We start from the raw sequence: 25,000 nt of genomic DNA on the forward strand, positions 1-25,000 counted from the left end.
GAGATGGTTGTGCGTGAAAATCCCAGTAGATCAGCAGTTTCTGAAATACTCAGACCAACAACCATGCCACGTTCAAAGTCACTTAAATCACCTTTCTTCCCCATTCTGATGCTCGGTTTGAACTGCAGCAGATCGTCTTGACCATGTCTACATGCCTAAATGCATTGAGTTGCTGCCATGTGATTGGCTGATTAGAAATTTGCGTTAACGAGCAGTTGGACAGGTGTACCTAATAAAGTGGCCGGTGAGTATATGTGTGTGTGTGTATATATATATATATAATACTAATACAGTTGATGTCAAAAGTTTACATATACCTTGCAGAATCTGCTAAATGTTAATTATTTTACCAAAATAAGAGGGATCATGCATAATATGCTAAATGCATATTTTTTGAGTACTGACCTGAATAAAATATTTCACATAAAAGATATTTACATCTAGTCCACAAGAGAAAATAAGTTGAATTTATAAAAATGGCCCTGTTCATAAGCCCTGTTTACATACACTTGATTCTTAATACTGTGTTGTTCCCTGAATGATCCACAGCTGTTTGTTTTTTTTGTTTGTTTAGTGATAGTTGTTTATGAGTCCCTTGTTTGTGTGTCCCTTGTAATATGCAACTATTACATAAGGTTCAAACACTCACTGATGCTCCAAAAAGAAAACACAATGCATTAAGAGCCAGGGGTGAAAACTTTTGGAATTTAAAGATCAGGGTCTCAAAATCATACAGTCATTTTTGGAAAGGGTTCAAATAAACAAAAATGCTGAAAAACCAAAGAATTTATGGAACTTGAAGGATTTTTCTGAAGAACAGCGGGCAGTTTAACTGTTCAGAACAAACAAGGGCCTCATGAACAACTATCACTAAACAAAAAAAACAGCTGTGGATCATTCAGGTAACAACACAGTATTAAGAAACAAGTGTATGTAAACTTTTGAACAGGGTAATTTGTATGAATTCAATTATTATTTTCTCTTGTGGACTATACAGTCGTGGCCAAAAGTTTTGAGAATTACATAAATATTGGAAATTGGAAAAGTTTCTGCTTAAGTTTTTATAATAGCAATTTGCATATACTCCAGAATGTTATGAAGAGTGATCAGATGAATTGCATAGTCCTTCTTTGCCATGAAAATTAACTTAATCCTGAAAAAAACCTTCCAATGCATTTCATTGCTTTCATTAAAGGACCTGCTGAGATCATTTCAGTAATCGTCTTGTTAACTCAGGTGGGAATGTTGATGAGCACAAGGCTGGAGATCATTATGTCAGGCTGATTGGGTTAGAATGGCAGACTTGACATGTTAAAAGGAGGGTGATGCTTGAAATCATTGTTCTTCCATTGATTCCATGGTGACCTGCAAAGAAACGCGTGCGGCCATCATTGCGTTGCATAAAAATGGCTTCACAGGCAAGGATATTGTGGCTACTAAGATTGCACCTAAATCAACAATTTATAGGATCATCAAGAACTTCAAGGAAAGAGGTTCAATTCTTGTTAAGAAGGCTTCAGGGCGTCCAAGAAAGTCCAGCAAGCGCCAGGATCGTCTTCAGCTGCGGGATCGGAGTGCCATCAGTGCAGAGCTTGCTCAGGAATGGCACGCACAGTGAGGCCAAGACTTTTGGAAGATGGCCTGGTGTCAAGAAGGGCAGCAAAGAAGCCACTTCTCTCCAAAAAAAACATCAGGGACAGATTGATCTTCTGCAAAAAGTATGGTGAATGGACTGCTGAGGACTGGGGCAAAGTCATATTCTCCGATGAAGCCTCTTTCCGATTGTTTGGGGCATCTGGAAAAAGGCTTGTCCGGAGAAGAAAAGGTGAGCGCTACCATCAGTCCTGTGTCATGCCAACAGTAAAGCATCCTGAGACCATTCATGTGTGGGGTTGCTTCTCATCCAAGGGAGTGGCTCACTCACAATTTTGCCCAAAAACACAGCCATGAATAAAGAATGGTACCAAAACACCCTCCATCAGCAACTTCTTCCAACAATCCAACAAAAGTTTGGTGAAGAACAATGCATTTTCCAGCACGATGGAGCACCGTGCCATAAGGCAAAAGTGATAACTAAGTGGCTCGGGGACCAAAACGTTGAAATTTTGGGTCCATGGCCTGGAAACTCCCCAGATCTAAATCCCATTGAGAACTTGTGGTCAATCCTCAAGAGGCAGGTGGACAAACAAAAACCCACTAATTCTGACAAACTCCAAGAAGTGATTATGAAAGAATGGGTTGCTATCAGTCAGGATTTGGCTAAGAAGTTGATTGAGAGCATGCCCAGTCGAATTGCAGAGGTCGTGAAAAAGAAGGGCCAACACTGCAAATACTGACTCTTTGCATAAATGTCATGTAATTGTCGATAAAAGCCTTTGAAACGTATGCAGTGCTTGTAATTATATTTCAGTACATTACAGAAACAACTGAAACAAAGATCTAAAAGCAGTTTAGCAGCAAACTTTGTGAAAACTAATATTTGTGTCATTCTCAAAACTTTTGGCCACGACTGTATGTAAATGTCTTTTATGTGAAATATTTTATTCAAGTCAGTACTAAATAAACACTAACACGCATTTTGTACGATCCCTCTTATTTTGGTAAAACAATTTACATTTTGCAGATTCTGAGTTCATTTTGAGTTCAAAATGTCCTGCAACAAAACAGAAATGTCCATACCTTACAACTCTAGTTCTCATTGTTGTGTTTCTGGGCCACTTCTGTTGTACAGCTTTTTGTAAACACCCATAAATGAACCTGAGAGTCCTGCAAAGAAGTCATCAAAATGTACAAAATCTTACTCTCTCACATTATATCCTTGTTCAGATTGAATGGTTTAATGGCAGAAGTTGTTAAAAGTCATATCAGTGACTCACGGAGGAAGGATTTCAGCAGCCATGAAGATTTTCTCCACCAGTTCTGACACAATACTCAGGAGATGAGGGAGATTCACATTCACGTCCTCATTCTTCTCCAGTTTAGAGGGATTGAGCTAATTTACAGTGGAAACGAAGTATGTTTACCAGGCATAAAAAAATTGAACTAAGATCCATTAGCTTCAGAGGATTCATTCATTTTTGAAGCTTTTTGGTAACATAATTTGAATTGCAAACAGGTTAAGCAATTAAGCAGTACCTCACAGGACTGTCTAGACTCCATGATCTTGAGGATGGTGTCTTTAAGAGCATGGTGAACAAACGGAGTGGCTGTGGCCTTCATGTACTGCTCCATCAAAGTACTGGCCAGAGTGGTGGCGCGAAAAAGAGTCGTAGCTTCATCTGGACAAAACAAGCAACTCTGTGAATAATTCTGACAAATTCAGCCATGCAACATAACAAGGAATAAAAGAAGTACCTTCAGCGCTGATCTCACGGTCATTGAGTTCTCTGAGCAGCTGGGCCTCAAGGTTCTCGTGTCTGAATATCCTGAGAAGAACGCTGGCAAGGAGAGTGCGGTCCTGTCCACACACGTGGGCCAAAGCACTGATCACGTGCAACTCCTTCAACAGAACCAGCTGGAAAGGATCAAATATTATATGCTGGAATGAGTTACCTGTTTCAATGTCAACAAATTACTAATAATTATTTGTCTCTACCATGGTTGCCAGCGTTTCATGACAGAGCCCGCTTAATTGCTACTCAAAATGAGCCCAATCACGTTTTGTCCATCCCAGGAGCTAAATGTCACGTTATTGGGGTATCACACAGCAACAGTATTAAAGTAGCCCAATTCCATGAGAAAACTGCAGACTTGGCAACACTGGTTATTAGCATTAACTAAAACTATTTAAACCTTTTTTTGGTTAATTAAAATACAGCTTAAATTAAATGACTACTAAACTAAAATGAAATGATACTTACACTAAAATTTTAAAAGTTAACTTGACAACTATCAGAAATAAGTTTCAGTTAAAGCAATAAAATAACCAGCTGGAAATAAATAAAAACTACCTAAAAGTGAAATAAAAGCAAATTATATATAAGATAAAAATGAAAAAAGCACAGCAAAATAACTAATATGATTCTTCAATTATTAACGAAATACCGTAACAATATCTTAATAATGAGCTAAAACAACAATGATCTTAACTGCAAAAAATATTTCTCTCTGGTCATTACTCTGTATTTTCATAAATAAAATTTGCTTTGAGTTTACATCTTGCAAGAGTAAATTGAGGCTTTTTCTTTAAAAATAAATTAAACATGGCCTATTTTCCTTGCATATAGAATGATATTAATACTTAAATGAAAATGTTATCTTGACAACCAACAGAAATAGGTTACGTTAAAGCACTAAAACTACTAACTGGAAATAAATTAAAACTTGAAATAAATTAAAACTAAAGTTAAAATAAAAATAAATTAACCTAAATAGCAATATTAAAAACAATAAAAATGACAAAAGCACAAAAAACCTACTAAAAAAAAAAATAATTAAAACTCAAAATCTAAAAATAGCAATGGTCTCAACTGCCAAAAATATTTCTCACTGGCCATTACATCTTGCAAGGGTGACATTTTTTCATTTACGCCACACACACAAAAAAAAACTAAATAAATAAATATTTATAAAAATAAATTAAATATGACGTAATTACCTTTTTTCCTTGTATATGGAATTAAATTAAATACTCATAACTAAAATTTTAAATGTTATCTTGACAACTAACAGAAATAAGTTAAAATAAAAAGTAATGAAATAAAATAAAAACTTAAACTAAAGCCAAAATAAAAGCTAATTAACTTAGTAATATTACACAAAAAACAGGATACAATTTTGAATTCAAATTAAGTCTGAAAATATTAAAATCTAATTCTTAAACTTTTAGTACAATACCATAACAATATATAAATAATAAACATTTAACTAAAATAACAATGGTCTCAACTACAAAAAATTAATTAAAATTTTCAAAATTAGAAATTTCTCAGAATTCTGAGTTTACAACTGGCAAGGGGGACATTTCTTCTTCATTTAGGCCACAAAATAGAAAAATAAAAAGGTAATTGAGGCTTTTTTTTCTAAAAAAATAAACTGAATATGACCTAAATATGAACTTGTTTTTTTCTTGCATATGGAATGAAATGAAATGAAACACTTAAACTTATTTCTGTTAGTTGTCAAGATAACATTTCAAATTTTAGTTTAAGTTAAAGCACTAAAATTAATAGCTAGAAATGAATAAAAACTTAAACTAAACTAAAACTAAAGCCCAAATATAAAAACATTATAGACCTTTTCCTGAGTAAACGATGAGCGCTGCCATTACGAATTCTAACCTCAGATTGAATGCTTTTCTGTTCCGCAAAGCGTTCTTTCAGTTAAGAGTTGGACTTACTTCTGTGTTCAGGAAAAACGTCTATATTAGTAATATAAAAAAACAAGATAAAAATGACAAAAGCACAGCAAACTTACTAATATTATAACTAACTATAATATAACTAATATTAAAATACAATAACAATATATAAATAATTAACAATTAACTTGGTCAATTAACAATGGTCTCAACTGCAAAAACTATTTTTCACTGGCCATTACTCAATTATTCAATATGACCTAAATATGATCATTTGTCCTTGCAAATGATATTAAATACTTACATGAACTTATTTCTGTTAGTTGTCAAGATAACATTTAATTTTTTTTAAGTTAAAGCACTAAAACAACTAACTGGAAATAAATAAAAACTTAAAATAAATTCAAACTAAAGTTGAAGAAAAAAAACTAAATAGTAATATTTAAAGAAAAAATAAATAAAAATGACAAAAAGCACAAAATAATACTAAAAAAAATAACTAAAACTCAAATGAAATTTGAAAATATAAAAAAAATCTAATTCTAAATCTATTAAATAAAATACTATAAAAATATATAAATATAAAAAAGTAACTGTGGCTCTTTTTATAAAAAATAAATAATTTTTTTTCTTGCATATGCAAGTTTATATTTCACAATAATGTTAATTTGCAATTCTGATTTTAAAGTGTATCTTGTTAGTCTGTTTTTATTATTATTATTTCTTAGAATTGTGAGAGTAAAGTCAGAATTGTGAGATAAATCATTTTAAATCATGTGTTTGCTTTTTTAAAGATAGAGGTGTGCTACAGCTTTTCTAAGTAATTGACTTTCAACTGGCTTTTAAATGGCAGACAAAGTGGGTGAAAAACCTTCAACTTGCATGAAATTTTTATCGCACTGATTCCTCAGTTTCTTGTATCAGAAATTGTAATTTTTGTCAATAAAAATAACTGCACTTTCATCAGAAGGGGTCAGACTAATGTTCTTATAATGCTACTGAAATGCTATATGTTGTAATTTCTAAGACAGTTACTTAATTTTAGTTGTCATTAGAGTGCGGATCGGGCCGCATTTTTCTGTCCGAGCCCGGCCCGCGTCCGACAGAGCAGTAACCGAGCCCGACCCGAACCCGACAGGCATTAAGATATTTATGTCCGAGCCCGATCCCAGCCCGACACAGTTAAAATCTTTTTTTTTTCTCATACTAATGACACGTGCAGTTTTTTGTGTGGAAAGCCCGCTTTTATTAAGCAACTGTAGGAAGGCGTTCGGAAATGTCAACAGATGAGCGCATCAGTGCACACGGGGCAAAAAGCGCTGTTATAACACAGGCGCACTATCGCGCTGATGTAACCGAGCCCGACCCGAACCCGAGCATCCTTTCTAAATATCTGTCCGAACCCGGCCCGGCCCGTCGGGTTCCGTCGGGTACCGTCGGGCTCGGCTCGGGTATCCATCCTCTAGTTGTCATGTATGTTCCCTACCTCTTTTAACTCATTGTACACCTCCACGGGCATGATCTTCTCCACAGAGTAGCGCACTCTTAGGCGAAGTGAGCTGGGTGCCACGTTCTTCAGAGGCACGTGGGAACTCAGGGGAAACCATTCGTCAATCATCTGACCCCTTTGTAGCCGACACAGTGGGCAGCACATGAACACTGCGGGAGAAAAGCACACGTGACTCCTTATACAAAAACAGTTTTCAAAGTCTGAGCATGAAGTACCAAGAAGGAACGTACAAATATCATTCTCTTTGCTCTTTTTCGTCTTGTTGCTCAGGCTGATCTCAAATCTGTTGATTTCACTGGACAAGTCACTGCAGGAATATGAGGAAAAAATGATAAGAACGTTCAATTGTATACAATTAATATCAATATCTGAGGCGGCGGCTTACTCAAAAATGAACTCCTCTGTCCACACAGGGTTCTGGCCCTCCCGCGGATGGGTCTTTGCTACCTGAATGCTGTTCAGGTAAATGTTGCAGTAGGCGTTTGTGAAATGTTTACTAGGAAGTTTGTGAGCCTCCTCGACATTTAGAAATAAACTGCTGACCTGTAAAGATACATATGAGTAACACAAGAGGAATAACACCACTGTTATTCATTAGACATGAGACAACAAGAAGCAACTGGAAGTTTACCTGACGCAGGCGTTTGTTTGAGCAGGGCTGGCTGGGTTTCTTAAGGTTACTACAAAAGGTCTGCAGACATTTCATCCAGTCCTACACAGTTGAAGAGTGTAAGAAGTAAGCAAGAATAAACTATACAAAATTTTGGTTTGGGACTAAAACTATATGACTGACAAATGCAGTATTTCTCATATTAAACTCATGTCAAAAAATCTGTGTGTGAACTAACACTTGGACACTCTTACGCTGATGAAAGTGTATTACCCAGCATTGCTAATAAAGGCATCAGTACCTGAGCTTGTTCCGGGGTCTCTCCAGCAAAATAAAAGATACACTGCTCCTCGCTAAAGTGCTGTACAACTATCTGGAAACAGTTTGGCCTGCAGAAAAATAAACAAAAAATACCTAAATGCATTTCAATCAAAGCTAAAGATGAACAATCATCAATGGAAGAATGTTTCTGCCACTGAATAAAAAATGTAAAATGGTAATGTGACTTTTTGTCTGATAATTCTGACTTTTTTTTCCTCTTTGTGTGATACAAACTTGCTTTTTTTTTCTCAGAATTGCGTGACAAATATAAAATTGTGAGACAAAAAACTTTCGCTAAACTAAGTCAGAATTGCGGGACATGAACTTGCAATTCTGAGAAAAAAAAGTCTCAGAATTGAGTGATATAAATTCACAATCACAAGTTATAAAGTCAGAATATGAGATATAAAAAAAAGTCAGGATTGTGAGATATAAACTTCCAATTCTGAGAAATAAAGTCAGAATTGCGATATAAACTATTCTCAGAATTGCAAATTTATATCTCACAAACCTTGACTTTTTTTTAGAATTGCAAGTTTATATCTTGCAATTCTGACTTTATTATTGACTTTTTCTCAGAATTGCAAGTTTATATCTCACAATTTCGACTTTATAACATGCAATTGCGAGAAAGAAAATTACAATTGCAACAAAAAAGTCTGAATTTTGAGATATAAACTTCCAATTCTGAGAAATAAAGTCAGTCGCAATATAAACTTATAATTCTGACTCAATTGTGATGTTTTTTCTCAGAATTGCAAGTCTATATCTCGCAATTCTGACTTTATAACAGGCAATTGTGAGATATAAACTTGCAATTGCAAGGAAAAAGTCAGAATTGCGAGAAATAAAATTGAAATTCTGAGAAATAATATCAGAATCACAATATAAATAAATATTTCCTCAAAATTGCGAGTTTATATTGAAATTGTGATGTTTTTTCTCAGAATTGTGAGTTTTTATCCCACAATTCTGACCTTATAACATGCAATTGTAAGATATAAACTTGCAATTGCGAGAAAAAAGGCAGAATTGTGAGATATAAACTTCTTTTCAGAATTGCGTGATACTCACAATTGCGAATTAAAAAGTCAGTATTATGAGATTTTAACTTGCAATTCAGACTTTTTACTTAGAATTGTGTAATATAAACTCGGAATTCTGAGTTATAAAGTTAAAATTGTGAGACATAAGCCTGCAATTCTTAAAAATACTTTGAGAAAAACTTTTTGAGATAAAAACTTGCAATTCTGACTTTATAACTCATAATTGTGAGTTTATATTTCACAATTCTGAGAAAAAGTGTCAGAATTGCGACATGTAAACTTACAATTGCGAGAAAAAAAGCCAGAATTGTGAATGTTGCAATTACCTTTTTTTTTTAATTCAGTGGCTGAAACGGGTTTCCATAATTGTCAGTGCATAATACAGTGAGAAACAAACCTGCCAAACATGCTGTCATGGACCTCGTACACAGAACACACACTCAAGTCGATTAAACCCTTTGGTTTAGTTGCTCGTTTCTCACTCTCAAAGTAGATCAGCTGAGAATCATTCCCCTCAAGGATGAAGTACAGATTTTTCCATCTTTTTCCTTTTCCTATTAAAACACAAGGCCAAATATCTTAGTAAAACGATTTTGATAATACCTTCAACGTAAAATTACACAATACCTTTATTGAACAAGACATATCCTTTCTTCACAATGTTTTTATAGAAAGCGTCCTTGGTCTTTCTACGGATGGTGTTGTAGATTTCTTTGCCTTCGACGGTGTCAGTAAGCACCTGCTCCTGATGAAATCACACGTTTCAAATCATTTCACACAATAACATCAATAAAAATAAATCAAGAGTTTATTAAAAGTGGCTGTTGCACATACTTGCACAGATAGAGCATCTTTAAGGTTGTGGCCTTCAACTATCTGTTCCTTCCTGTAGTGTTCAATGATGTCATCAATACTGTAAAGCAAAACAAGAAAACAAACAACATGTGCCATGAAACTCAATTTTATACATTCCAAATCACTAAACGCTGATAAATCGCAGTTACCTGTTGTAGTAACGACCTCCCATCATGAACTGGTTGCTGGGTGTGGGGCTAATTTTAAAGCGCTGGATGGTCTCAGTGGTGCGGAAATACAGCGAATAGTCCCCAGGTGTGCTGTCAGACGGGCGCACTAAGAAACTGCCCACCTGCCCAACTGGGAAGAGCAATTCCAGGAGTTAAGCAGGTGTAAACCTTCTATTTATTGCTTTTTTTATTTTTTTTATTTTGACTCACCTGTCATCAGCAGGTTGTAAGCCTCTTGCTTGTTGATCTTGCCATGAAACCAGCTAAAAAAGACAGATGTTGAGCAGATCATAAGAGATGATGCATGAATATGATCATATGTGACCCTGGACCACAAAACCAGTCATAAGTTTAAATTTGACAAAACTGAGATTTATACATCATATGAAAGCTCAATAAATAAGCTTTCTATTGATGTATGGTTTGTTAGGATAGGACAATATTTGACTGAGATACATCTATTTGAAATCAGAAATCTGAGGATGCAAAAAAATCAAAAAGACTGAGAAAATCACCTTTAAAGTTGTCCAAATTAAGTTTTTAACAATGCATATTACAAATCAAAAATTACATTTTGATATGTTTACAGTAGGAATTTTACAAAAAATCTTCATGGAACATGAACTTTACTTAATTTCTTAATGATTTTTGGCATAAAAGAAAAATCTAAAATTTTGACCCATGCAATGTATTTTTGGCTATTGCTACAAATATACCCCAGCGACTTAAGACTGGTTTTGTGGACAAAACTAGTCTTAAGTAGTATGTGTATATTTGTAGCAATAGCCAAAAATACATTGTATGGGTCAAAATTATTGATTCTTCTTTTATGCCAACAACCTTTAGGATATTATGTAAAGATCATGTTCCATGAATATATTTGGTAAATTTCTTCTGTAATCTTAATTTTTGATTGATAATATGCATTGATAAGGACTTCATTTGGACAACTTTTCAGGTGATTTTCTCAATATTTTAATTTTATTGCACCCTCAGATTCCAGATTTTCAAATAGTTATATCTCGGCCAAATGTTGTCATTCTAACAAACCAGACATCAATAAAAAGCTTATTTATTCAGCTTTGAGATGACAAAATAAATATAAACTTGCAATTCTGATAAATAAAGTCATAATTGTGAGTTATCACAATTCTGACTTTATTTCTTGCAATTGTGAGTTTATCACGCAATTTAGAGAAGAAAAGCCAGAATTGCGTGATATAAACTTGCAATTGGAAGTTAAAAAGTCAGTATTGTGAGATAATAACTTGCAATTCTGACTTTTTACTTAAATTTGCGTAAATAAACTCGGAATTGTGAGTTATAAAGTCAGAATTGCGAGACATAAGCTTGCAATTCTGAGTAATACTCTAAGAAAAATAATATGCATAGCTAAGGACTTCATTTGGACAACTTTAAAGACGATTTTCTGAATATTTTTATTTTATTGCACCCTTAGATTCCAGATTTTCAAATAGTTGTATGTCGGCCAAATGTTGTCATTCTAACAAACCAGACATCAATAAAAAGCTTATTTATTCAGCTTTGAGATGACAAAATAAATATAAACATGCAATTCTGAGAAATAAAGTCAGAAAACAAATCACAATTGTGACTTTATAACACGCAATTGCGAGATATAAACTTGAAATTCTGAGAAATAAAGTCATAATTGTGAGTTATCACAATTCTGACTTTATTTCTTGCAATTATGAGTTTATCACGCAATTTTGAGAAGAAAATTGCGTGATATAAACTTGCAATTGCAAGTTAAAAAGTCAGTATTGTAAGATAATAAGTTGCAATTCAGACTTTTTATTTAAATTTACGTAAATAAACTCGGAATTGTGAGTTATAAAGTCAGAATTGCGAGACATAAGCTTGCAATTCTGAGAAATAATATGCATTGCTAAGGACTTCATTTGGACAACTTTAAAAGCGATTTTCTGAATATTTTTTATTTTTTGCACCCTCAGATTCCAGATTTTTAAATAGTTTTATCTAAAAACCAGACATCAATAAAAAGCTTATTTATTCAGCTTTGAGATGACAAAATAAATATAAACATGCAATTCTGAGAAATAAAGTCGAAAAATAAATCACAATTGTGACTTTATAACACGCAATTGCGAGATACAAACTTGCAATTCTGAGAAATACTCTGAGAAAAATAATATGCATTGCTAAGGACTTAATTTAGACAACTTTAAAAGCGGTTTTCGCAAAATTGTAATTTTTTGCACCCTCAGATTCCAGATTTTCAGAGATTTTCCAGTTGTCTCTCGGCCAAATGTTGTCCTATTCTAACAAACCATACATCAATGAAAAGCTTATTTATTCAACTTTCAGATGATAAAATTGACCCTTATGGCTGGTTTTGTGGTCCAGGGTCACACATTTCTATTAATTTTATGCAGTATAAAATTTGTGTATTACTACTGGAAACAAACACCACTCAACTAGCAATCGAAACAAAATAATCAAACTCACGCTTTCCCCTCATGTGGGTCTTCTTCGCGCCCCTGTGAATGTTAATATAGAACACACAGTCATAATACTGCATATATTTCTCTTTATGGACAGACATGTTTATTTTTGAATCTAAACAGTGTTTCTACTCACCACTTCCTTCACCAGGTCTTGGACTATAAGTCCCTGCTCATCTGTTCGGACATTTGTCACCCACAACCAGCCGTCCTCCAGTTCATTATGAACTATAAACGTATCACCTTTGAAGAAACTGTGAGCCCAAGAAGTCTAATTAAGTAAACTTTCTGAATATACTTTAAAATGTAATGTATTCCTGTAATGACAAAGCTGAATTTTCAGCATCATTACTCTAGTCTTCAGTGCCACATGATCCTTTAGAAATCATTCTTGTTTAATATTTTTGTGAAAACCATTATACATTGCTTTTCAGGATTCTTTTATGAATAGAAAGTTCAAAAGAAAGGCATTCATTTAAACATACACAGTGACAGTATAGACATTTATAATGTGATTTATCAATACAAAGTGTCCCTGCTGAATAAAAGTATTAATTTCTGTAAAAAAAATTCTATTGACCCCAAACTTTAGTGTATATGGGCCATTCTACAGAATTGGTCCAAAGTCAGAGTTGGAAAAGTCTTGTAAAAAATGTGTCTTTTGCCAAAAACATTTGTTACGCAAATTGTATAATATTCAAGATACACATTTCTTTTTTGTGCAGTTGTGCTGTTAACTCTCATTTTGTATTTTCAGAAAGTTTTAAAATATTTGTCCTCTCCCCAAATGTGTTACTACCGAAACGCAGTAATAATAATTAGCAGGGTTACATTGACCTGTTAAGATTTTGTATACATCTAGATTGTAAATTTTTTCTTTGCTATTTTATTAACTTTTTTTTTTTTAGAGACAAATTTATAACAATTAAATTTTTTTACAATATTTCAAGCGTAATTTATGTTGATAATTTGTTGTATTTTTAATCCAATTTTTCTTTGTAAAAGGCAAAAAGTTGATCATACTGATTTCAAAGTTAAAGATTCATTCGTTTTGAACCAAAAACTATCATAACATCTTAGTTGATAATTCAGTATACTTTATTTTTGACAAAACATCCCATGTTTTGGTAGTGACAGTAATGCTTTGGTAGCACATTACAGAATTTTAACTCACATAGTAAATGCATAATTGTACTAAAATTTTGTTTATTTCCCCTAAATATGAAGATTATGTGTTCCCTTTTCCAGTTTCAGTAGTGACAATTCTACGGGACAACACCCAAAAAACAAAGATGTCACTACCGAAACGCCTCCAAATGTTTTGGTCGTGACTGTTTCGGTAGTGACAATTTTAGGTAATTTTGAACATAGCTGAGCACAATCAGCACATGGTTAGCTAGCACAGTTCTGAACAGTGGTACACATATAAAAACTAAATGTTATGGAATAACTCCCAAAAAAGTGTGCTTAATAGCAGAAAAAAGGTGTTCGGTAGTGACATTCCTTAAACTTACATATAGATTTTTCTGATTTTTGAACACATTTACATCAAAATGATGAGACCTATCTACTCACACCTTGTAGCTATGAGAGAGAGAGGGACACAGGAATATTTCCTGATCATGTTTAGTTAAAATTCTCAGCCAATAGACTAAATACATTGTTTTGGTAGTATTTACAATATTTCAAGTGTAATTTATTAAATTTGTTGTATTTTGAATTCAATTGTTCTTTGTAAAAGGCTAAAAGTTGCTCATACTGATTTCAAAGTTAAGGATTCATTAGTTTGAATATACATTGAACCAAAAACTAGTTTAGTTAAAATCATTCTCGGCCAATAGACTAAAACATACACTGTCACGGTAGTTTTTACAATATTTCAAGTGTAATTTATGAGATTTGTTGTATTTTGAATCCGATTTCCCTGCTGAAAAAGCAGCCTAGGTTTTAGCTGGTCAGCAGGCTGGTTTTAGAGGGGTTTTGGCCACTTTCCCAGACCACCAGCTAAAACCAGCCTGGCCAGGCTGGGTGACCAGCTAAAACTAGCTACTTTCAACTTAAACCAGCTAAGACCAGCCAACCAGCCTAGGCTGGTTTTAGCTGTTTTTTTCAGCAGGGCTTTCTTTGTAAAAGGCAAAAAGTTGATCATAAAAATGCGGGACACATTTTTTTTACACAAAGCTTCATTATTTACAAAGAAAATATATTGAGACAGCCACCTCCCAATTGAAAGTACCCAATAAATTATGATTTTATATATTAAGCTTACTAATATTTCAAATATTATTGTGGGTTTCAATTGCTAATAGAAGGAACTTAAATGTTTTTTGGTTTTTTGGTTGTGGAACAGCAGTTTGCACCAACTCTTTGGAATGGCCCGTATATTTGAAAATAATGCATAATAAAATCAGATGACCTGATCTCATCAGTTTCAGGCACTTTGGTGTATGGAAGAATTGCTCGCACCCTCCTGCGGTCTTCAACAGGCTTACAAGAAAAAACATTGTTTTTATTAATATATTGTAAAAATTAGTCAATTTTTCTCTTAATACATACTACAAAATGACACTGCATGTCTACCTCTGGAGGGGCGACTGGTGATATCAACTTCTCTCCTTTCAGCAGACAGGACATGTAACTGTAATAACCAATCAGATCCGACAGAGAGGAGAAGCGACGGCCTCCAATGTAGTAGTCTCCACACATGGCGATGATCCTGCGAATAATCATGACTCAGGTCACAGACACCATCTCATTATCTAAACACAAAACCTTTTAGATTCAAATGTACACACAGTGCAAATAAAGATCATTCAAGATAGTTCAATACAATTCTCAAGCTGCAGAGAAAGATAACAGATAAACAAACACCTGAAATGACTGACGGTGTTGGTCATGCTAAGGAAAGACAACACAAATGAGCCGGGTCGGCGGTCGCTCTCCCTGATAAGGTAGCTGCCAGCCGTCCGGGCCTGAAGCAAACGCTCCTCTGCGATCATCCGGTCCAGCTTCCCATGATACCACCTGTCGAGTCACAAACTCCATTATGCATTCGCCAAATCTTTTAGGGTCAACCAAATTTCAAAAACTTCCCAGGCTCAAATTTTAGATTTTGCTAATATTTATTCTGAGGAAAGATAGACATGTATAGTGAGGAAAGCTAAAATATTAGATGTCATGCATGAATAATTACTGAGTAATCCACTATTTTGTAGAGGGAGGTCAAAATGGCAATTATTAGTAAATTAGTCAATTCTGTTGACTTTAGCAATCTTTGTTGCATTATGTGCCAATGGTGACCATTCAAAATTGGGGAAACAGCACTTTAAGTTTTTCTCCAAAGTTTGCATGCCTGTAACTCAAGTAGTATTAAAGATATTTGAATGCCTTTTTAGATATTGGGTCTTAATAAACTTTCCTTTTGGCATCTTTATTTTTAATGCCCTATGAGATTTGGTTTCAGAGATATTGGAATTTCAAGCCTCATTGACATCCTCATATTAATATTTCAAAAGAAAAGAAAAGTTTATTAACAACTAGAATCTAAAAACATATTGCAATATCTTTAACACTCCTTGAGTTATAGGCGCGCAAACTTTGGAAAAAGAATACTTGTGGCACTCAGACTGGTATGTTCAATACAGTTGTCTTGACAGAAAGAAACAAGATACATCTCCAGTTTTAACATTATTTGTTCTTCAGACATTCCTCTTTAAAATAAAAGAAGTATTGTATTTTTTTAAACTGATCCACATTTGGTTTTTGACCAATGAAAATGTGTACATTTTAACGATTTACTCCTGGAGCCATATTGAAGTACCAATATCTCTGGAACTAAGTCTCATAAGGCATTAAAAATAAAGATGCCAAAAGGAAAGTTTGTTAAGACCCAACATCTAAAAGGGCATTAAAATATCTTTAATACTTTTGAGTTACAGGCATGCAAACTTTGGAGAAAAACTTGAAAACTGCCGTTTTCACATTTTTGAATGGCCACCATTGGCACATAATGCAACAAAGATTGCTAAAGTCAACATATTTTACTAATATAACTACCAAAACCAAAAATAAGAATGATTCTGCCATCTTTCTGAAGTAATTTTTAACCCCCTGTAACTTGACTCTTGAAGTTGAAAATGGCCATTTTGACCTCCCTCTACAAAATAGTGGATTACTCAGTAATTATTCATCCATGACATCTAATATTTTTAGCATTCATCACTATACATGTCTACCTTTCTTCAGAATAAATATTAGTAAAATCAAAAATTTGAGCTCTGGTTGATTTGACACAGATTACTATTTTCATTACAGTTCAAAGTTAAAGGAACACTCAAAAATGAAAATTTACTAAAAACTGACTCACACTCAGGCCATCTAAGATGTACATGAGTTTCACTATTAAAACAGATCTGGAGAAATTTACACATTTACGTTACATTACATCACTTTCTCACCAATGGATCTTCTAGTGAATGGGTGCCGGCAGAATAAGAGTCCAAACTGCTGATAAAAACTCCACAATAATCAAAGTAATCCACAAATCTCTAGTCCATCAAATCAATCTTGTGACAAATCCATCATTTAGACATTTTTAACACATACTCTATCTATAATATTGCTTTCTCCAGTAAAAAAGTAATCTGGTCTCAATCAGGAGAGAAATATGCACAGATCAAGCACACACAATCGAAAACAGCCTAAAATAGTTCTAAACAAATATGTTGGTGGAATTTGATGTGAGAAAACGACAGAGGATGGTCTTTTTACACCAGACAAAGCATTATTATGAATTATAAACTTACATTTTGGAAAAAAGCAACATTTAAAAATGTAAAACTGTTTAAAGATGGATTTGTTTCTTACAAACACTCTTACAAATTACTTGTGGATTACTGTGATGTTTTTAATCAGCTGTCTGGACTCTCATTCTGACGGTACCCATTTACTGCAGATGATCCAAGTAATGCTAAACTTTTCCAAATCTGATCTTGGATGGTCTGAGGGTGAACTAATTTTCAGCTTTTTTAAAATTTTATTTTTGGTTGAACTGTCTCTTTAAACACTCATGGGATGCTTAATGTCATATTACACGACTTACTGATTCGGAGGTGGCGCGGTGAGGGTTAAAACAACTTCCTCATCCTCCCCAATTTCCTGCACATCCAGAGAATCACCTTCTTCAACGATGCCCAGCGGAAGAAACGTAGGGGCTGCCAGACATACCTCCGGACTCATTGATGCAGATGGCATCCGACCGACAGCACCTTCATGCGGAGGATCTGACATCCCCCTCCCAACTCCTGAAAAAGATCCCAATATGACATGTCCAGCACTAATACCACCTCCCTTTGAGGCAAACATGACTGTTCCAGGTCTTGGATCCTTGCCAAATACAGAATATGTGACCCCAGGAGGCTGTTTAGGTGGTAAAACCGTTGTATGGATGGACAAAGCTGAGCCCAGGTCTGAGATTTGTATCCCCTGACCATGACAGGCTGGTAAATGGGTGGTCCTGTTCGCTCCTGCCCCAGGCATCCGGGTCACCACTGAAAAGGGATCAGGCTCCTCGCTTCCACCCTGGGTTGCCATCATTGTCACCCTGGAAGCTGACAATAAAAGCTGAGAAAGTTCAGGAGGGTCTCCCCTCCTGAAACCCACAACTACAGCTTTATTTCTTTTAGGAGAGTTTTCTCTAATTCAGTTTGGTGGTTTGGGTCTAACACAAGAGGGACAGCTTCAGGTCTTCATTGTTTGATTTTCTCCTAATCTGAAAATAAAGACGGACACAGTTAGAAAAACAATGATACTGTAAAATGCCTTATCAGTATCATTGTTTACACATGATGCTAGCGCATTTTTGCCTTTGTGATCACAAAACAATCTTATTTATCCGGGATTGAACATCAAATATATTATGAGGAACTGCGTTTTCAGTTCGAAAAAGATTAAACAAAAACAGAATAAAATTGACTCTGCATACAAATGACGGCTATGTGCGTTAGCTCGTTAGCTTAGTTTGGGTCTGGCCAAGTTTGACACCACAAAAGTCCGGCGTTTGAGGTTAGTTGAGCGCTTCGGCTTGTTTACAGTGAGGCAGGAGTGTTAAAAAGTGGGGAAGAGATGTTAAAGATGATGTTAAGGAAGTTTTGCGTTACTTTTGTTTCACTCACTTTGGCTAGTTTCATGTTGAGAGTTGTGTTGTGAAGTCTCGCGCAGCCCTTGCGCCCCTCAAACACTCCCACCTTGCGTGAGCGCGCCCGCCGCCTTCCTGACTGCTTGTGAGGTGCGTGCTCGTGCCCTGCCACTCTTCACAAAAAACGACCATAGTAACAAGTTTCTACCAAATTGTCACCTACAGTTATTGTTGTTACAGCAAAATCATCATAATAAATTAAGGATATGAGAGTTTATTTTAAATTTAATTATTTGTATTTAAATATAATTAATTTATTTTTAAAGGCAGCGGTGGCATCATGTATAAGGTAAATCTGATCTTTGGATCTTTCTATTCATCAAAAAAATCCTGAGAAATATTTACTCAACTGTTTTAAATATTGATAATAATAATGTGTGTTAATAATATAATAATAATAATAAATGTTTCTTGAACAGCAAATCACATTTGAATGATTTCTGAAGGATCATGTGACACTGAAGACTGGAATAATGATGCTGAAAATTTAGCTTTGATCACAGAAATAAAGTACATTTTAAAATATATTCAGATAGACAGCAGTTATTTTAAATAGTAAAAATGTTTCACAATATTGCTGATTTTGCTGTATTTTCAATCAAATAAATGCACAAAATGTAATATCTTAATGTTTAAAAACTTCAACTGGTAGTGTACTTTTTTAATCATTAAAGATGAGTATAATTATACATGGATAATCGGAATAGCCATTTGACTTAGCATTAAAGGCTATTTATGCAAAATAGCCTACCACAGATTTGCAGTAGGCTCCTAATGCATCAATAACTGTAGAAATTTTGTTAAAATATTATATTTTTTATATTTTCCAGAAATTGTTTTCTCAGTTCTATAACAAGTTCTACTATTAGAGGCAATGTATGCATATTAATAGGGTTAACAATGATAATTAATTCGAAGACGCATAAACATTGTTGTCGAAATGTTGTTACTTCCTCTTGTGGGCCTACAGAGGGCGACAGACACACACACACACACAACTTTTAAGTCATGCTCAATCTATAGGCTACTGTAGATATATGAACATGCTATATGAAGTTGATATATGTGTAATACGCCTTTTTGTAAAAATTAAGAGCAAACCAGAGGGAAAACATGATTATCTACGATTTAAGACGTGATTTGTTTTTCAGGTAATACAGTAAAATCTTAAAAAGCAAAAATTAAATATAATATTATCATGCGTGTATGAGACATTAAAACATTTTACAGTTGCATCTGTCCGTCAGGGGCACTGGAAGTCTAATTAAATAAGGGACCCTATTTTTTAATCATTTTTTCTTTTGTTATTTTCCTTTTTTTGATGGTTTTGTTTTACTCTGTAAAAGTAGTTGCATTTAAATGCACTAAAATGAAAGTTCTATTTTTCTGAGGATGAATGGATCAGAGGGTGCGTCTACACTGATGCTGTGAATCCTGCCAGTGTCGAGTCTCCATCATCATCTTCATCACTGCAGTAAGAAGCAGCAGCAGCAGCAGCATCACTGCTCGGAGTCTCAGCATCACCGGACATCCTCACTGCGAGTCTCTCTGCCATTATATCTGCATCACAGCCGAAACACGGGACGGATCGAGGCTGCACAGGAGAACCAGCGGACATACACAAGTTTCCCCGCGATGGTGCCTTTATTTTTGTTCCTGGTCGTCCGCATTGGCGCGTCCATCCCACATCCGACATCCGCGGGTGAGTTCACTGAACACAACTCCGTATGTTTAACATTCACACCTCACATTTACACAGAACAAACCTAGGCTAAGTTTATAACACGCCGCAGAACTTCCAGGCAACGTTTGGTGCGTTTATTCACAGCTCGGACATCACTTCAGTGTTTTTATTCAAATGCCCTCAGATATAATTCATGAGGGAGATGATAATGAGATGTCGGGTTATTTCGGGCATGTGATTTTATCAGCGCCCTCTAACAGACGTTCAATTAAATATGACATTAACGCAAGCACAGCTGCTTGACACATAAAGATGCCAATGAATAGTTAAAGCGCCTGCTTGTGCAGGTTACAGTGCTGTTATGGGCTAGGAGATTTGTTTGATGTTACTTTAAGGTGATCCAGAGGTCATCTGCACCATCAAAACACTGTTATCATCTGCGAGCCTGCAACATCTCCATGCGTTTTTAATAGCGGAACCCAATGTGATTATGTTAAATGTCACACTGTGCATCCCTGACTGACCTTTAGATAGAATGACTCAGTTTGGACTGTCACTGAGTTTAGAATTAGGAAACACCTGCATGGGTTAGTGTTGTTAGAGCTGTTTTAGCTTGAAACCTGTTGTTCTTACATGCCAGTAATTTATTAAAATGATTATTGTTGTTGTTATGTTTAGAAAACAGTACTTAGTTTTCACCAAAATATAATACTTACTAGAGTTTTTACAGTAAAATGTAGGATATTTCATACAAACTGTATCATATACCACGGTACTGAATAGTTGCAATTGTATTTACATTGTTCTCTGAGGTAAATTACTGTTCAAAAGTTTGGGGTTAAGATTTTTCATATGCGTACCAAGGCTGCATTTATTTGATCAAAAATATGGAAAAACTGTGAAAAAAGTGAAATATTTTTACAATTTAAAATGTTTTCTATTTAAATATATTTTCAAATGTAATTTATTCCTGTGACACAAAGCTGAATTTTCAGCATCATTACTCAGTCTTCAGTGTCACATGATCCTTCATTCTAAATCATTCTAATATGCTAATTTTTATTATTATCAGTTTAAAAACAGCTGTGCTGCTTAATATTTTGTGGGAACTGATACATTTGATACATATGTGACCCTGGACCACAAAACCAGTCATAAGGTTAAATTTTACAAAACTGAGATATATACATCATATGAAAGCTCAATAAATAAGCTTTCTATTGATGTATGGTTTGTTAGGATAGGACAATATTTGGCCGAGATACATCTATTTGAAAATCTGAAATCTAAGGGTGCAAAAAATCTAAATACTGAGAAAATCACCTTTAAAGTTGTCCAAATTAAGTTCTTAACAATGCATATTACTAATCAAAAATTACATTTTGATAGGTTTACAGTAGGAATTTTACAAAAAATCTTCATGGAACATGATCTTTACTTAATTTCCTTAAATATACCCCAGTGACTTAAGACTGGTTTTGTGGTCCAGGGTCACATATATAGAATCTTTCATGAATAGAATGTTCAAAAGAACAGGATTTATTTGAAATAGAAATCTTTTGTAACATTATAAATGTCTTTACTGTCAATTTTGATCAATTTAATGAATCCTTGCTGAATAAAACTATTAATTTTGTTAAAAGAACTGAAAATCTTACAGACCCCAAACTTTTAAATTGTAGTCCACTTCAAACTATGATACTCGGAGCAACACCTTTTTACTTTTTTCTTATTGAAGTTAAAGTACGGTTTTATCCCAGAAGCAATAACTACTTTTTGGTGGAAACTGAATTACCATTTTTCATTAAAATGTTAAGCTTTGAGGAGTCATTCCTTTGCTTCTTGATTCACGGTGTTATTCATAATCAAATTGCTGCAGGTTTCCATTGCCAGTGTTTTTGTTACAATCCAAGTAACGCAACAAACATTCTGGCAGTGTGAAATCTATTGTACTGGAAAGCACAAGGCAATGTCTAGCGTGCTACTGTAATCCACTGTGAGTTTCATGCCCTCAGGTTGTGTCGGATCAGTGTGAAACAAGACAGCTCCGTCAGCCGTGTTTCTTTCCCAACACAAAAGATTTTCTCTAATCTTCCACCTCACTTAGCTTTACGCACTTCTGAAGCACTGCCATTCTGTCATCGCCAAACATCTGCGCTGCATCTTTAAGAATCGGCAACTGTTTTCCAAAGTTTAGCAGACATGGACACCTGTGTAAACAGTCAAAGTTACTCTCCAGATTCCTGTGGCTGAATAATTCAGGGCGATTTGACAGCATGGCTGAGGATATAGCATCGCAAACTCACGTTCATCACTCCGCCACACATTTTTTCCAATTTGTAGAGGACTTGTCTTTGGGAAAGGATCTCTGCTCATTTCCTGTTTATATCTCTTTATGTTTTGTAGGTGAAGTATGTGAACCGGTTCCATGTGAGAACGGTGCGGACTGTCCTAGTACACCGGCTGATGAAAGTGTTTCCTGTAAGTTTTTAAGGCACTTTTTTACTGTCCGTTTAGATTTGTGATTTAATGTCTTGTAATTTCTTCTTTTAAAACCACATTTTAAAATATATCGAGTGATATGTGTCTTTAAGTTCAGCTTTATTAAGAGTTTGCCTAAGAAGGTTGTTTATTGGCATCAAGAATATTCTTCATATCAAAAATGTATATTTTTTTTGAGTTGCAATATTGGTTTTTGGAGACTAAGTTCAATTTTTCATACACTTTTAAAAAAGTTTCCAAAAGGAGGTTTTTCTAGAGATGCAATAGAAGAACTATTTTAGTTCCCCAAAGAACCTTTTTGTGAATAGTTCTTAAAATCCATAAACCTTTTTTTCTTAGTGTGGAGAATATTTTAATAATCTGAAGATTTTTTTTCCACAATAAAAAAACCTTTTGTGGACTGGAAATTTTCTTCATAGGTTCTTCATAGAACCATAGTTGCCAACAAAGGACATTCATTTTTTATTGTAAATTAGATTTAGATTTTGTAAATTCTTCTGATTAGAGCCTATAGGCTTATAAATATAAAAAATGTAACACAAAACATCTTAATGTGCATTTATAGATAACAAATATGAGAAGAAACAAAATTAGAAACTGAATGTCATTTTAGTACAGTTTAGAGTTTTTCACCAACAATATAGTAATTTATATAGTTTAGTTTTTACTAGGGGTGTAATGGTTTGGTTCGATACAATGGTTTTGTTGTTGTCAATTCAATCAATTAATACAGTGTAATGTAACTGAAAAAAAATATACGATAAGTTAACTTACAGCTTGTTCACACCAAGAATGATACATTTAAAGATAACTATAATAATTGATAATAGCACCCATTATATCCGTTATTATTAATCTTCATGGCAAACTATAGAACCGTGTGCGAGAAAGTTATGAATTTTAGCACACAGAGAGAGAACAGTCTCATCATTAACTACAGCAAATTTGAAGTCTCTATTTTAAACTCTCAAGCGCCACCAAAAGGTGAAATTTTCACTCATATTTCTGCTAATAACTTTTGAACTGAAAGATCTTTGCAACACTTTAGCGAATTCTAACCAAACTTGGTGTTTTTAAACCATTTGATTAAAAATCATAATACTGATCTCGTTAGATTCGGAGTGGCATACCAAATTAAATGATACCCAATTTTCATACGTCAGCTATTTTGAGCATGGACCTTTTTAAATTTTGTAGTAAAATGCTGTATTTTACAAATGCTTTAACGTATAATACATTTTATGAATCTTACAGAAGCGCTTGCAAAGAAATTATGAAATTTGGCACACAGAGAGAGGACAGTCTCATCATTAACTACAGCAAATTTCGAGTCTCTAACTCAAACTCACTAGCGCCACCTAAAGGCCAAATTTGCACTTATATTTCTGCTAATAACTTTTGAACCATAAGATCTTCACAATGCTTTGGCGGATTCTGACCAAACTTGGTATGTGTTATACCAAGCATGACCCTGAGGGCACATGAGTAGTTAAGGCACAGCGCCGTATACTGGTCAAAAGATATACAAATTTGACATTTTTGTTTAGGATTTCTAAACAGTTTGACTAAAAATCATAATACTGATATTGTTAGATTTGGAGTGGCATACCAAATCAAATGATACCCAATTTTCATACGTCAGCTATTTTGAGCATGGACCTTTTTAAATTTTGTAGTAAAATGCTGTATTTTATGACTGCTTTAACGTATAATGCATTTTATAAATCTTACAGAAGCGCTTGCAAAGAAATTATGAAATTTGGCACACAGAGAGAGAACAGTCTCATCATTAACTACAGCAAATTTCGAGTCTCTAACTCAAACTCACTAGTGCCACCTAAAGGCCAAATTTGCACTTATATTTCTGCTAATAACTTTTGAACCATAAGATCTTCGCAATGCTTTGGTGGATTCTGACCAAACTTGGTATTAGTGATGGGTCGTTCTTGAACGATTCGTTCATTTTGAACGAATCTTTACTGTGACTCGGGAAGAACGAGTCGTCTCTGGGAGTGATTCGTTCAGTCGCGCATGCGCAATTGCGCAACTATGAACGAACGACTCAAACCCGAAAGACTCGAGAGATGAACTAATCAATTCTGTTTCCGGCTCAGGCAGCATAGGTTAAGATTATGGGGCTGTCACGTGATGAACGAACCCCGACAGCTAATCATAGACTGAAGACCCAGGTAAACAATGAATTAATCTTTTCTGTTTCTAATAGCATTATAGTTTTGTCTTGTTTGTAGTGTGATCAACGTTTGTATAAGCAGTACATGTGTTATGGAAGTAACACGTAGCTTTTTAATTATATTTTGGTA

The 25,000-nt window shown here is 34.5% G+C and overlaps 2 protein-coding genes across 2 annotated transcripts in view; one reads left to right on the forward strand and one right to left on the reverse strand.

The window, feature by feature from the left end:
- The window catches only part of rasa1b (RAS p21 protein activator (GTPase activating protein) 1b), a 33,657-nt gene extending 15,120 nt beyond the window's left edge, over nt 1-18,537 (reverse strand). The window contains exons 1-21 of the mRNA XM_073829405.1: nt 18,471-18,537; nt 17,399-18,067; nt 15,169-15,321; nt 14,878-15,013; nt 14,714-14,784; nt 12,434-12,551; nt 12,302-12,333; nt 10,022-10,074; nt 9,791-9,941; nt 9,621-9,699; nt 9,414-9,531; nt 9,184-9,340; nt 7,721-7,808; nt 7,441-7,521; nt 7,195-7,352; nt 7,040-7,116; nt 6,786-6,958; nt 3,355-3,514; nt 3,136-3,278; nt 2,877-2,992; nt 2,680-2,766 (exon numbers count right to left, since the gene is read on the reverse strand). Of these exons, the coding sequence (XP_073685506.1) occupies nt 2,680-2,766; nt 2,877-2,992; nt 3,136-3,278; nt 3,355-3,514; nt 6,786-6,958; nt 7,040-7,116; nt 7,195-7,352; nt 7,441-7,521; nt 7,721-7,808; nt 9,184-9,340; nt 9,414-9,531; nt 9,621-9,699; nt 9,791-9,941; nt 10,022-10,074; nt 12,302-12,333; nt 12,434-12,551; nt 14,714-14,784; nt 14,878-15,013; nt 15,169-15,321; nt 17,399-17,892 (2,645 nt within the window). The 5' untranslated portion in view covers nt 17,893-18,067; nt 18,471-18,537. The remainder of the gene's footprint in view (nt 1-2,679; nt 2,767-2,876; nt 2,993-3,135; nt 3,279-3,354; nt 3,515-6,785; nt 6,959-7,039; nt 7,117-7,194; nt 7,353-7,440; nt 7,522-7,720; nt 7,809-9,183; nt 9,341-9,413; nt 9,532-9,620; nt 9,700-9,790; nt 9,942-10,021; nt 10,075-12,301; nt 12,334-12,433; nt 12,552-14,713; nt 14,785-14,877; nt 15,014-15,168; nt 15,322-17,398; nt 18,068-18,470) is intronic.
- A 1,362-nt stretch (nt 18,538-19,899) lies between these two features.
- The window catches only part of edil3b (EGF-like repeats and discoidin I-like domains 3b), a 40,077-nt gene continuing 34,976 nt past the window's right edge, over nt 19,900-25,000 (forward strand). Inside the window, exons 1-2 of the mRNA XM_073829637.1 lie at nt 19,900-20,195; nt 22,584-22,658. Of these exons, the coding sequence (XP_073685738.1) occupies nt 20,129-20,195; nt 22,584-22,658 (142 nt within the window). The 5' untranslated portion in view covers nt 19,900-20,128. The remainder of the gene's footprint in view (nt 20,196-22,583; nt 22,659-25,000) is intronic.

This window comes from Garra rufa, chromosome 23 (genome assembly GCF_049309525.1).
Source record: "Garra rufa chromosome 23, GarRuf1.0, whole genome shotgun sequence".
NCBI lineage: Eukaryota > Metazoa > Chordata > Actinopteri > Cypriniformes > Cyprinidae > Garra > Garra rufa.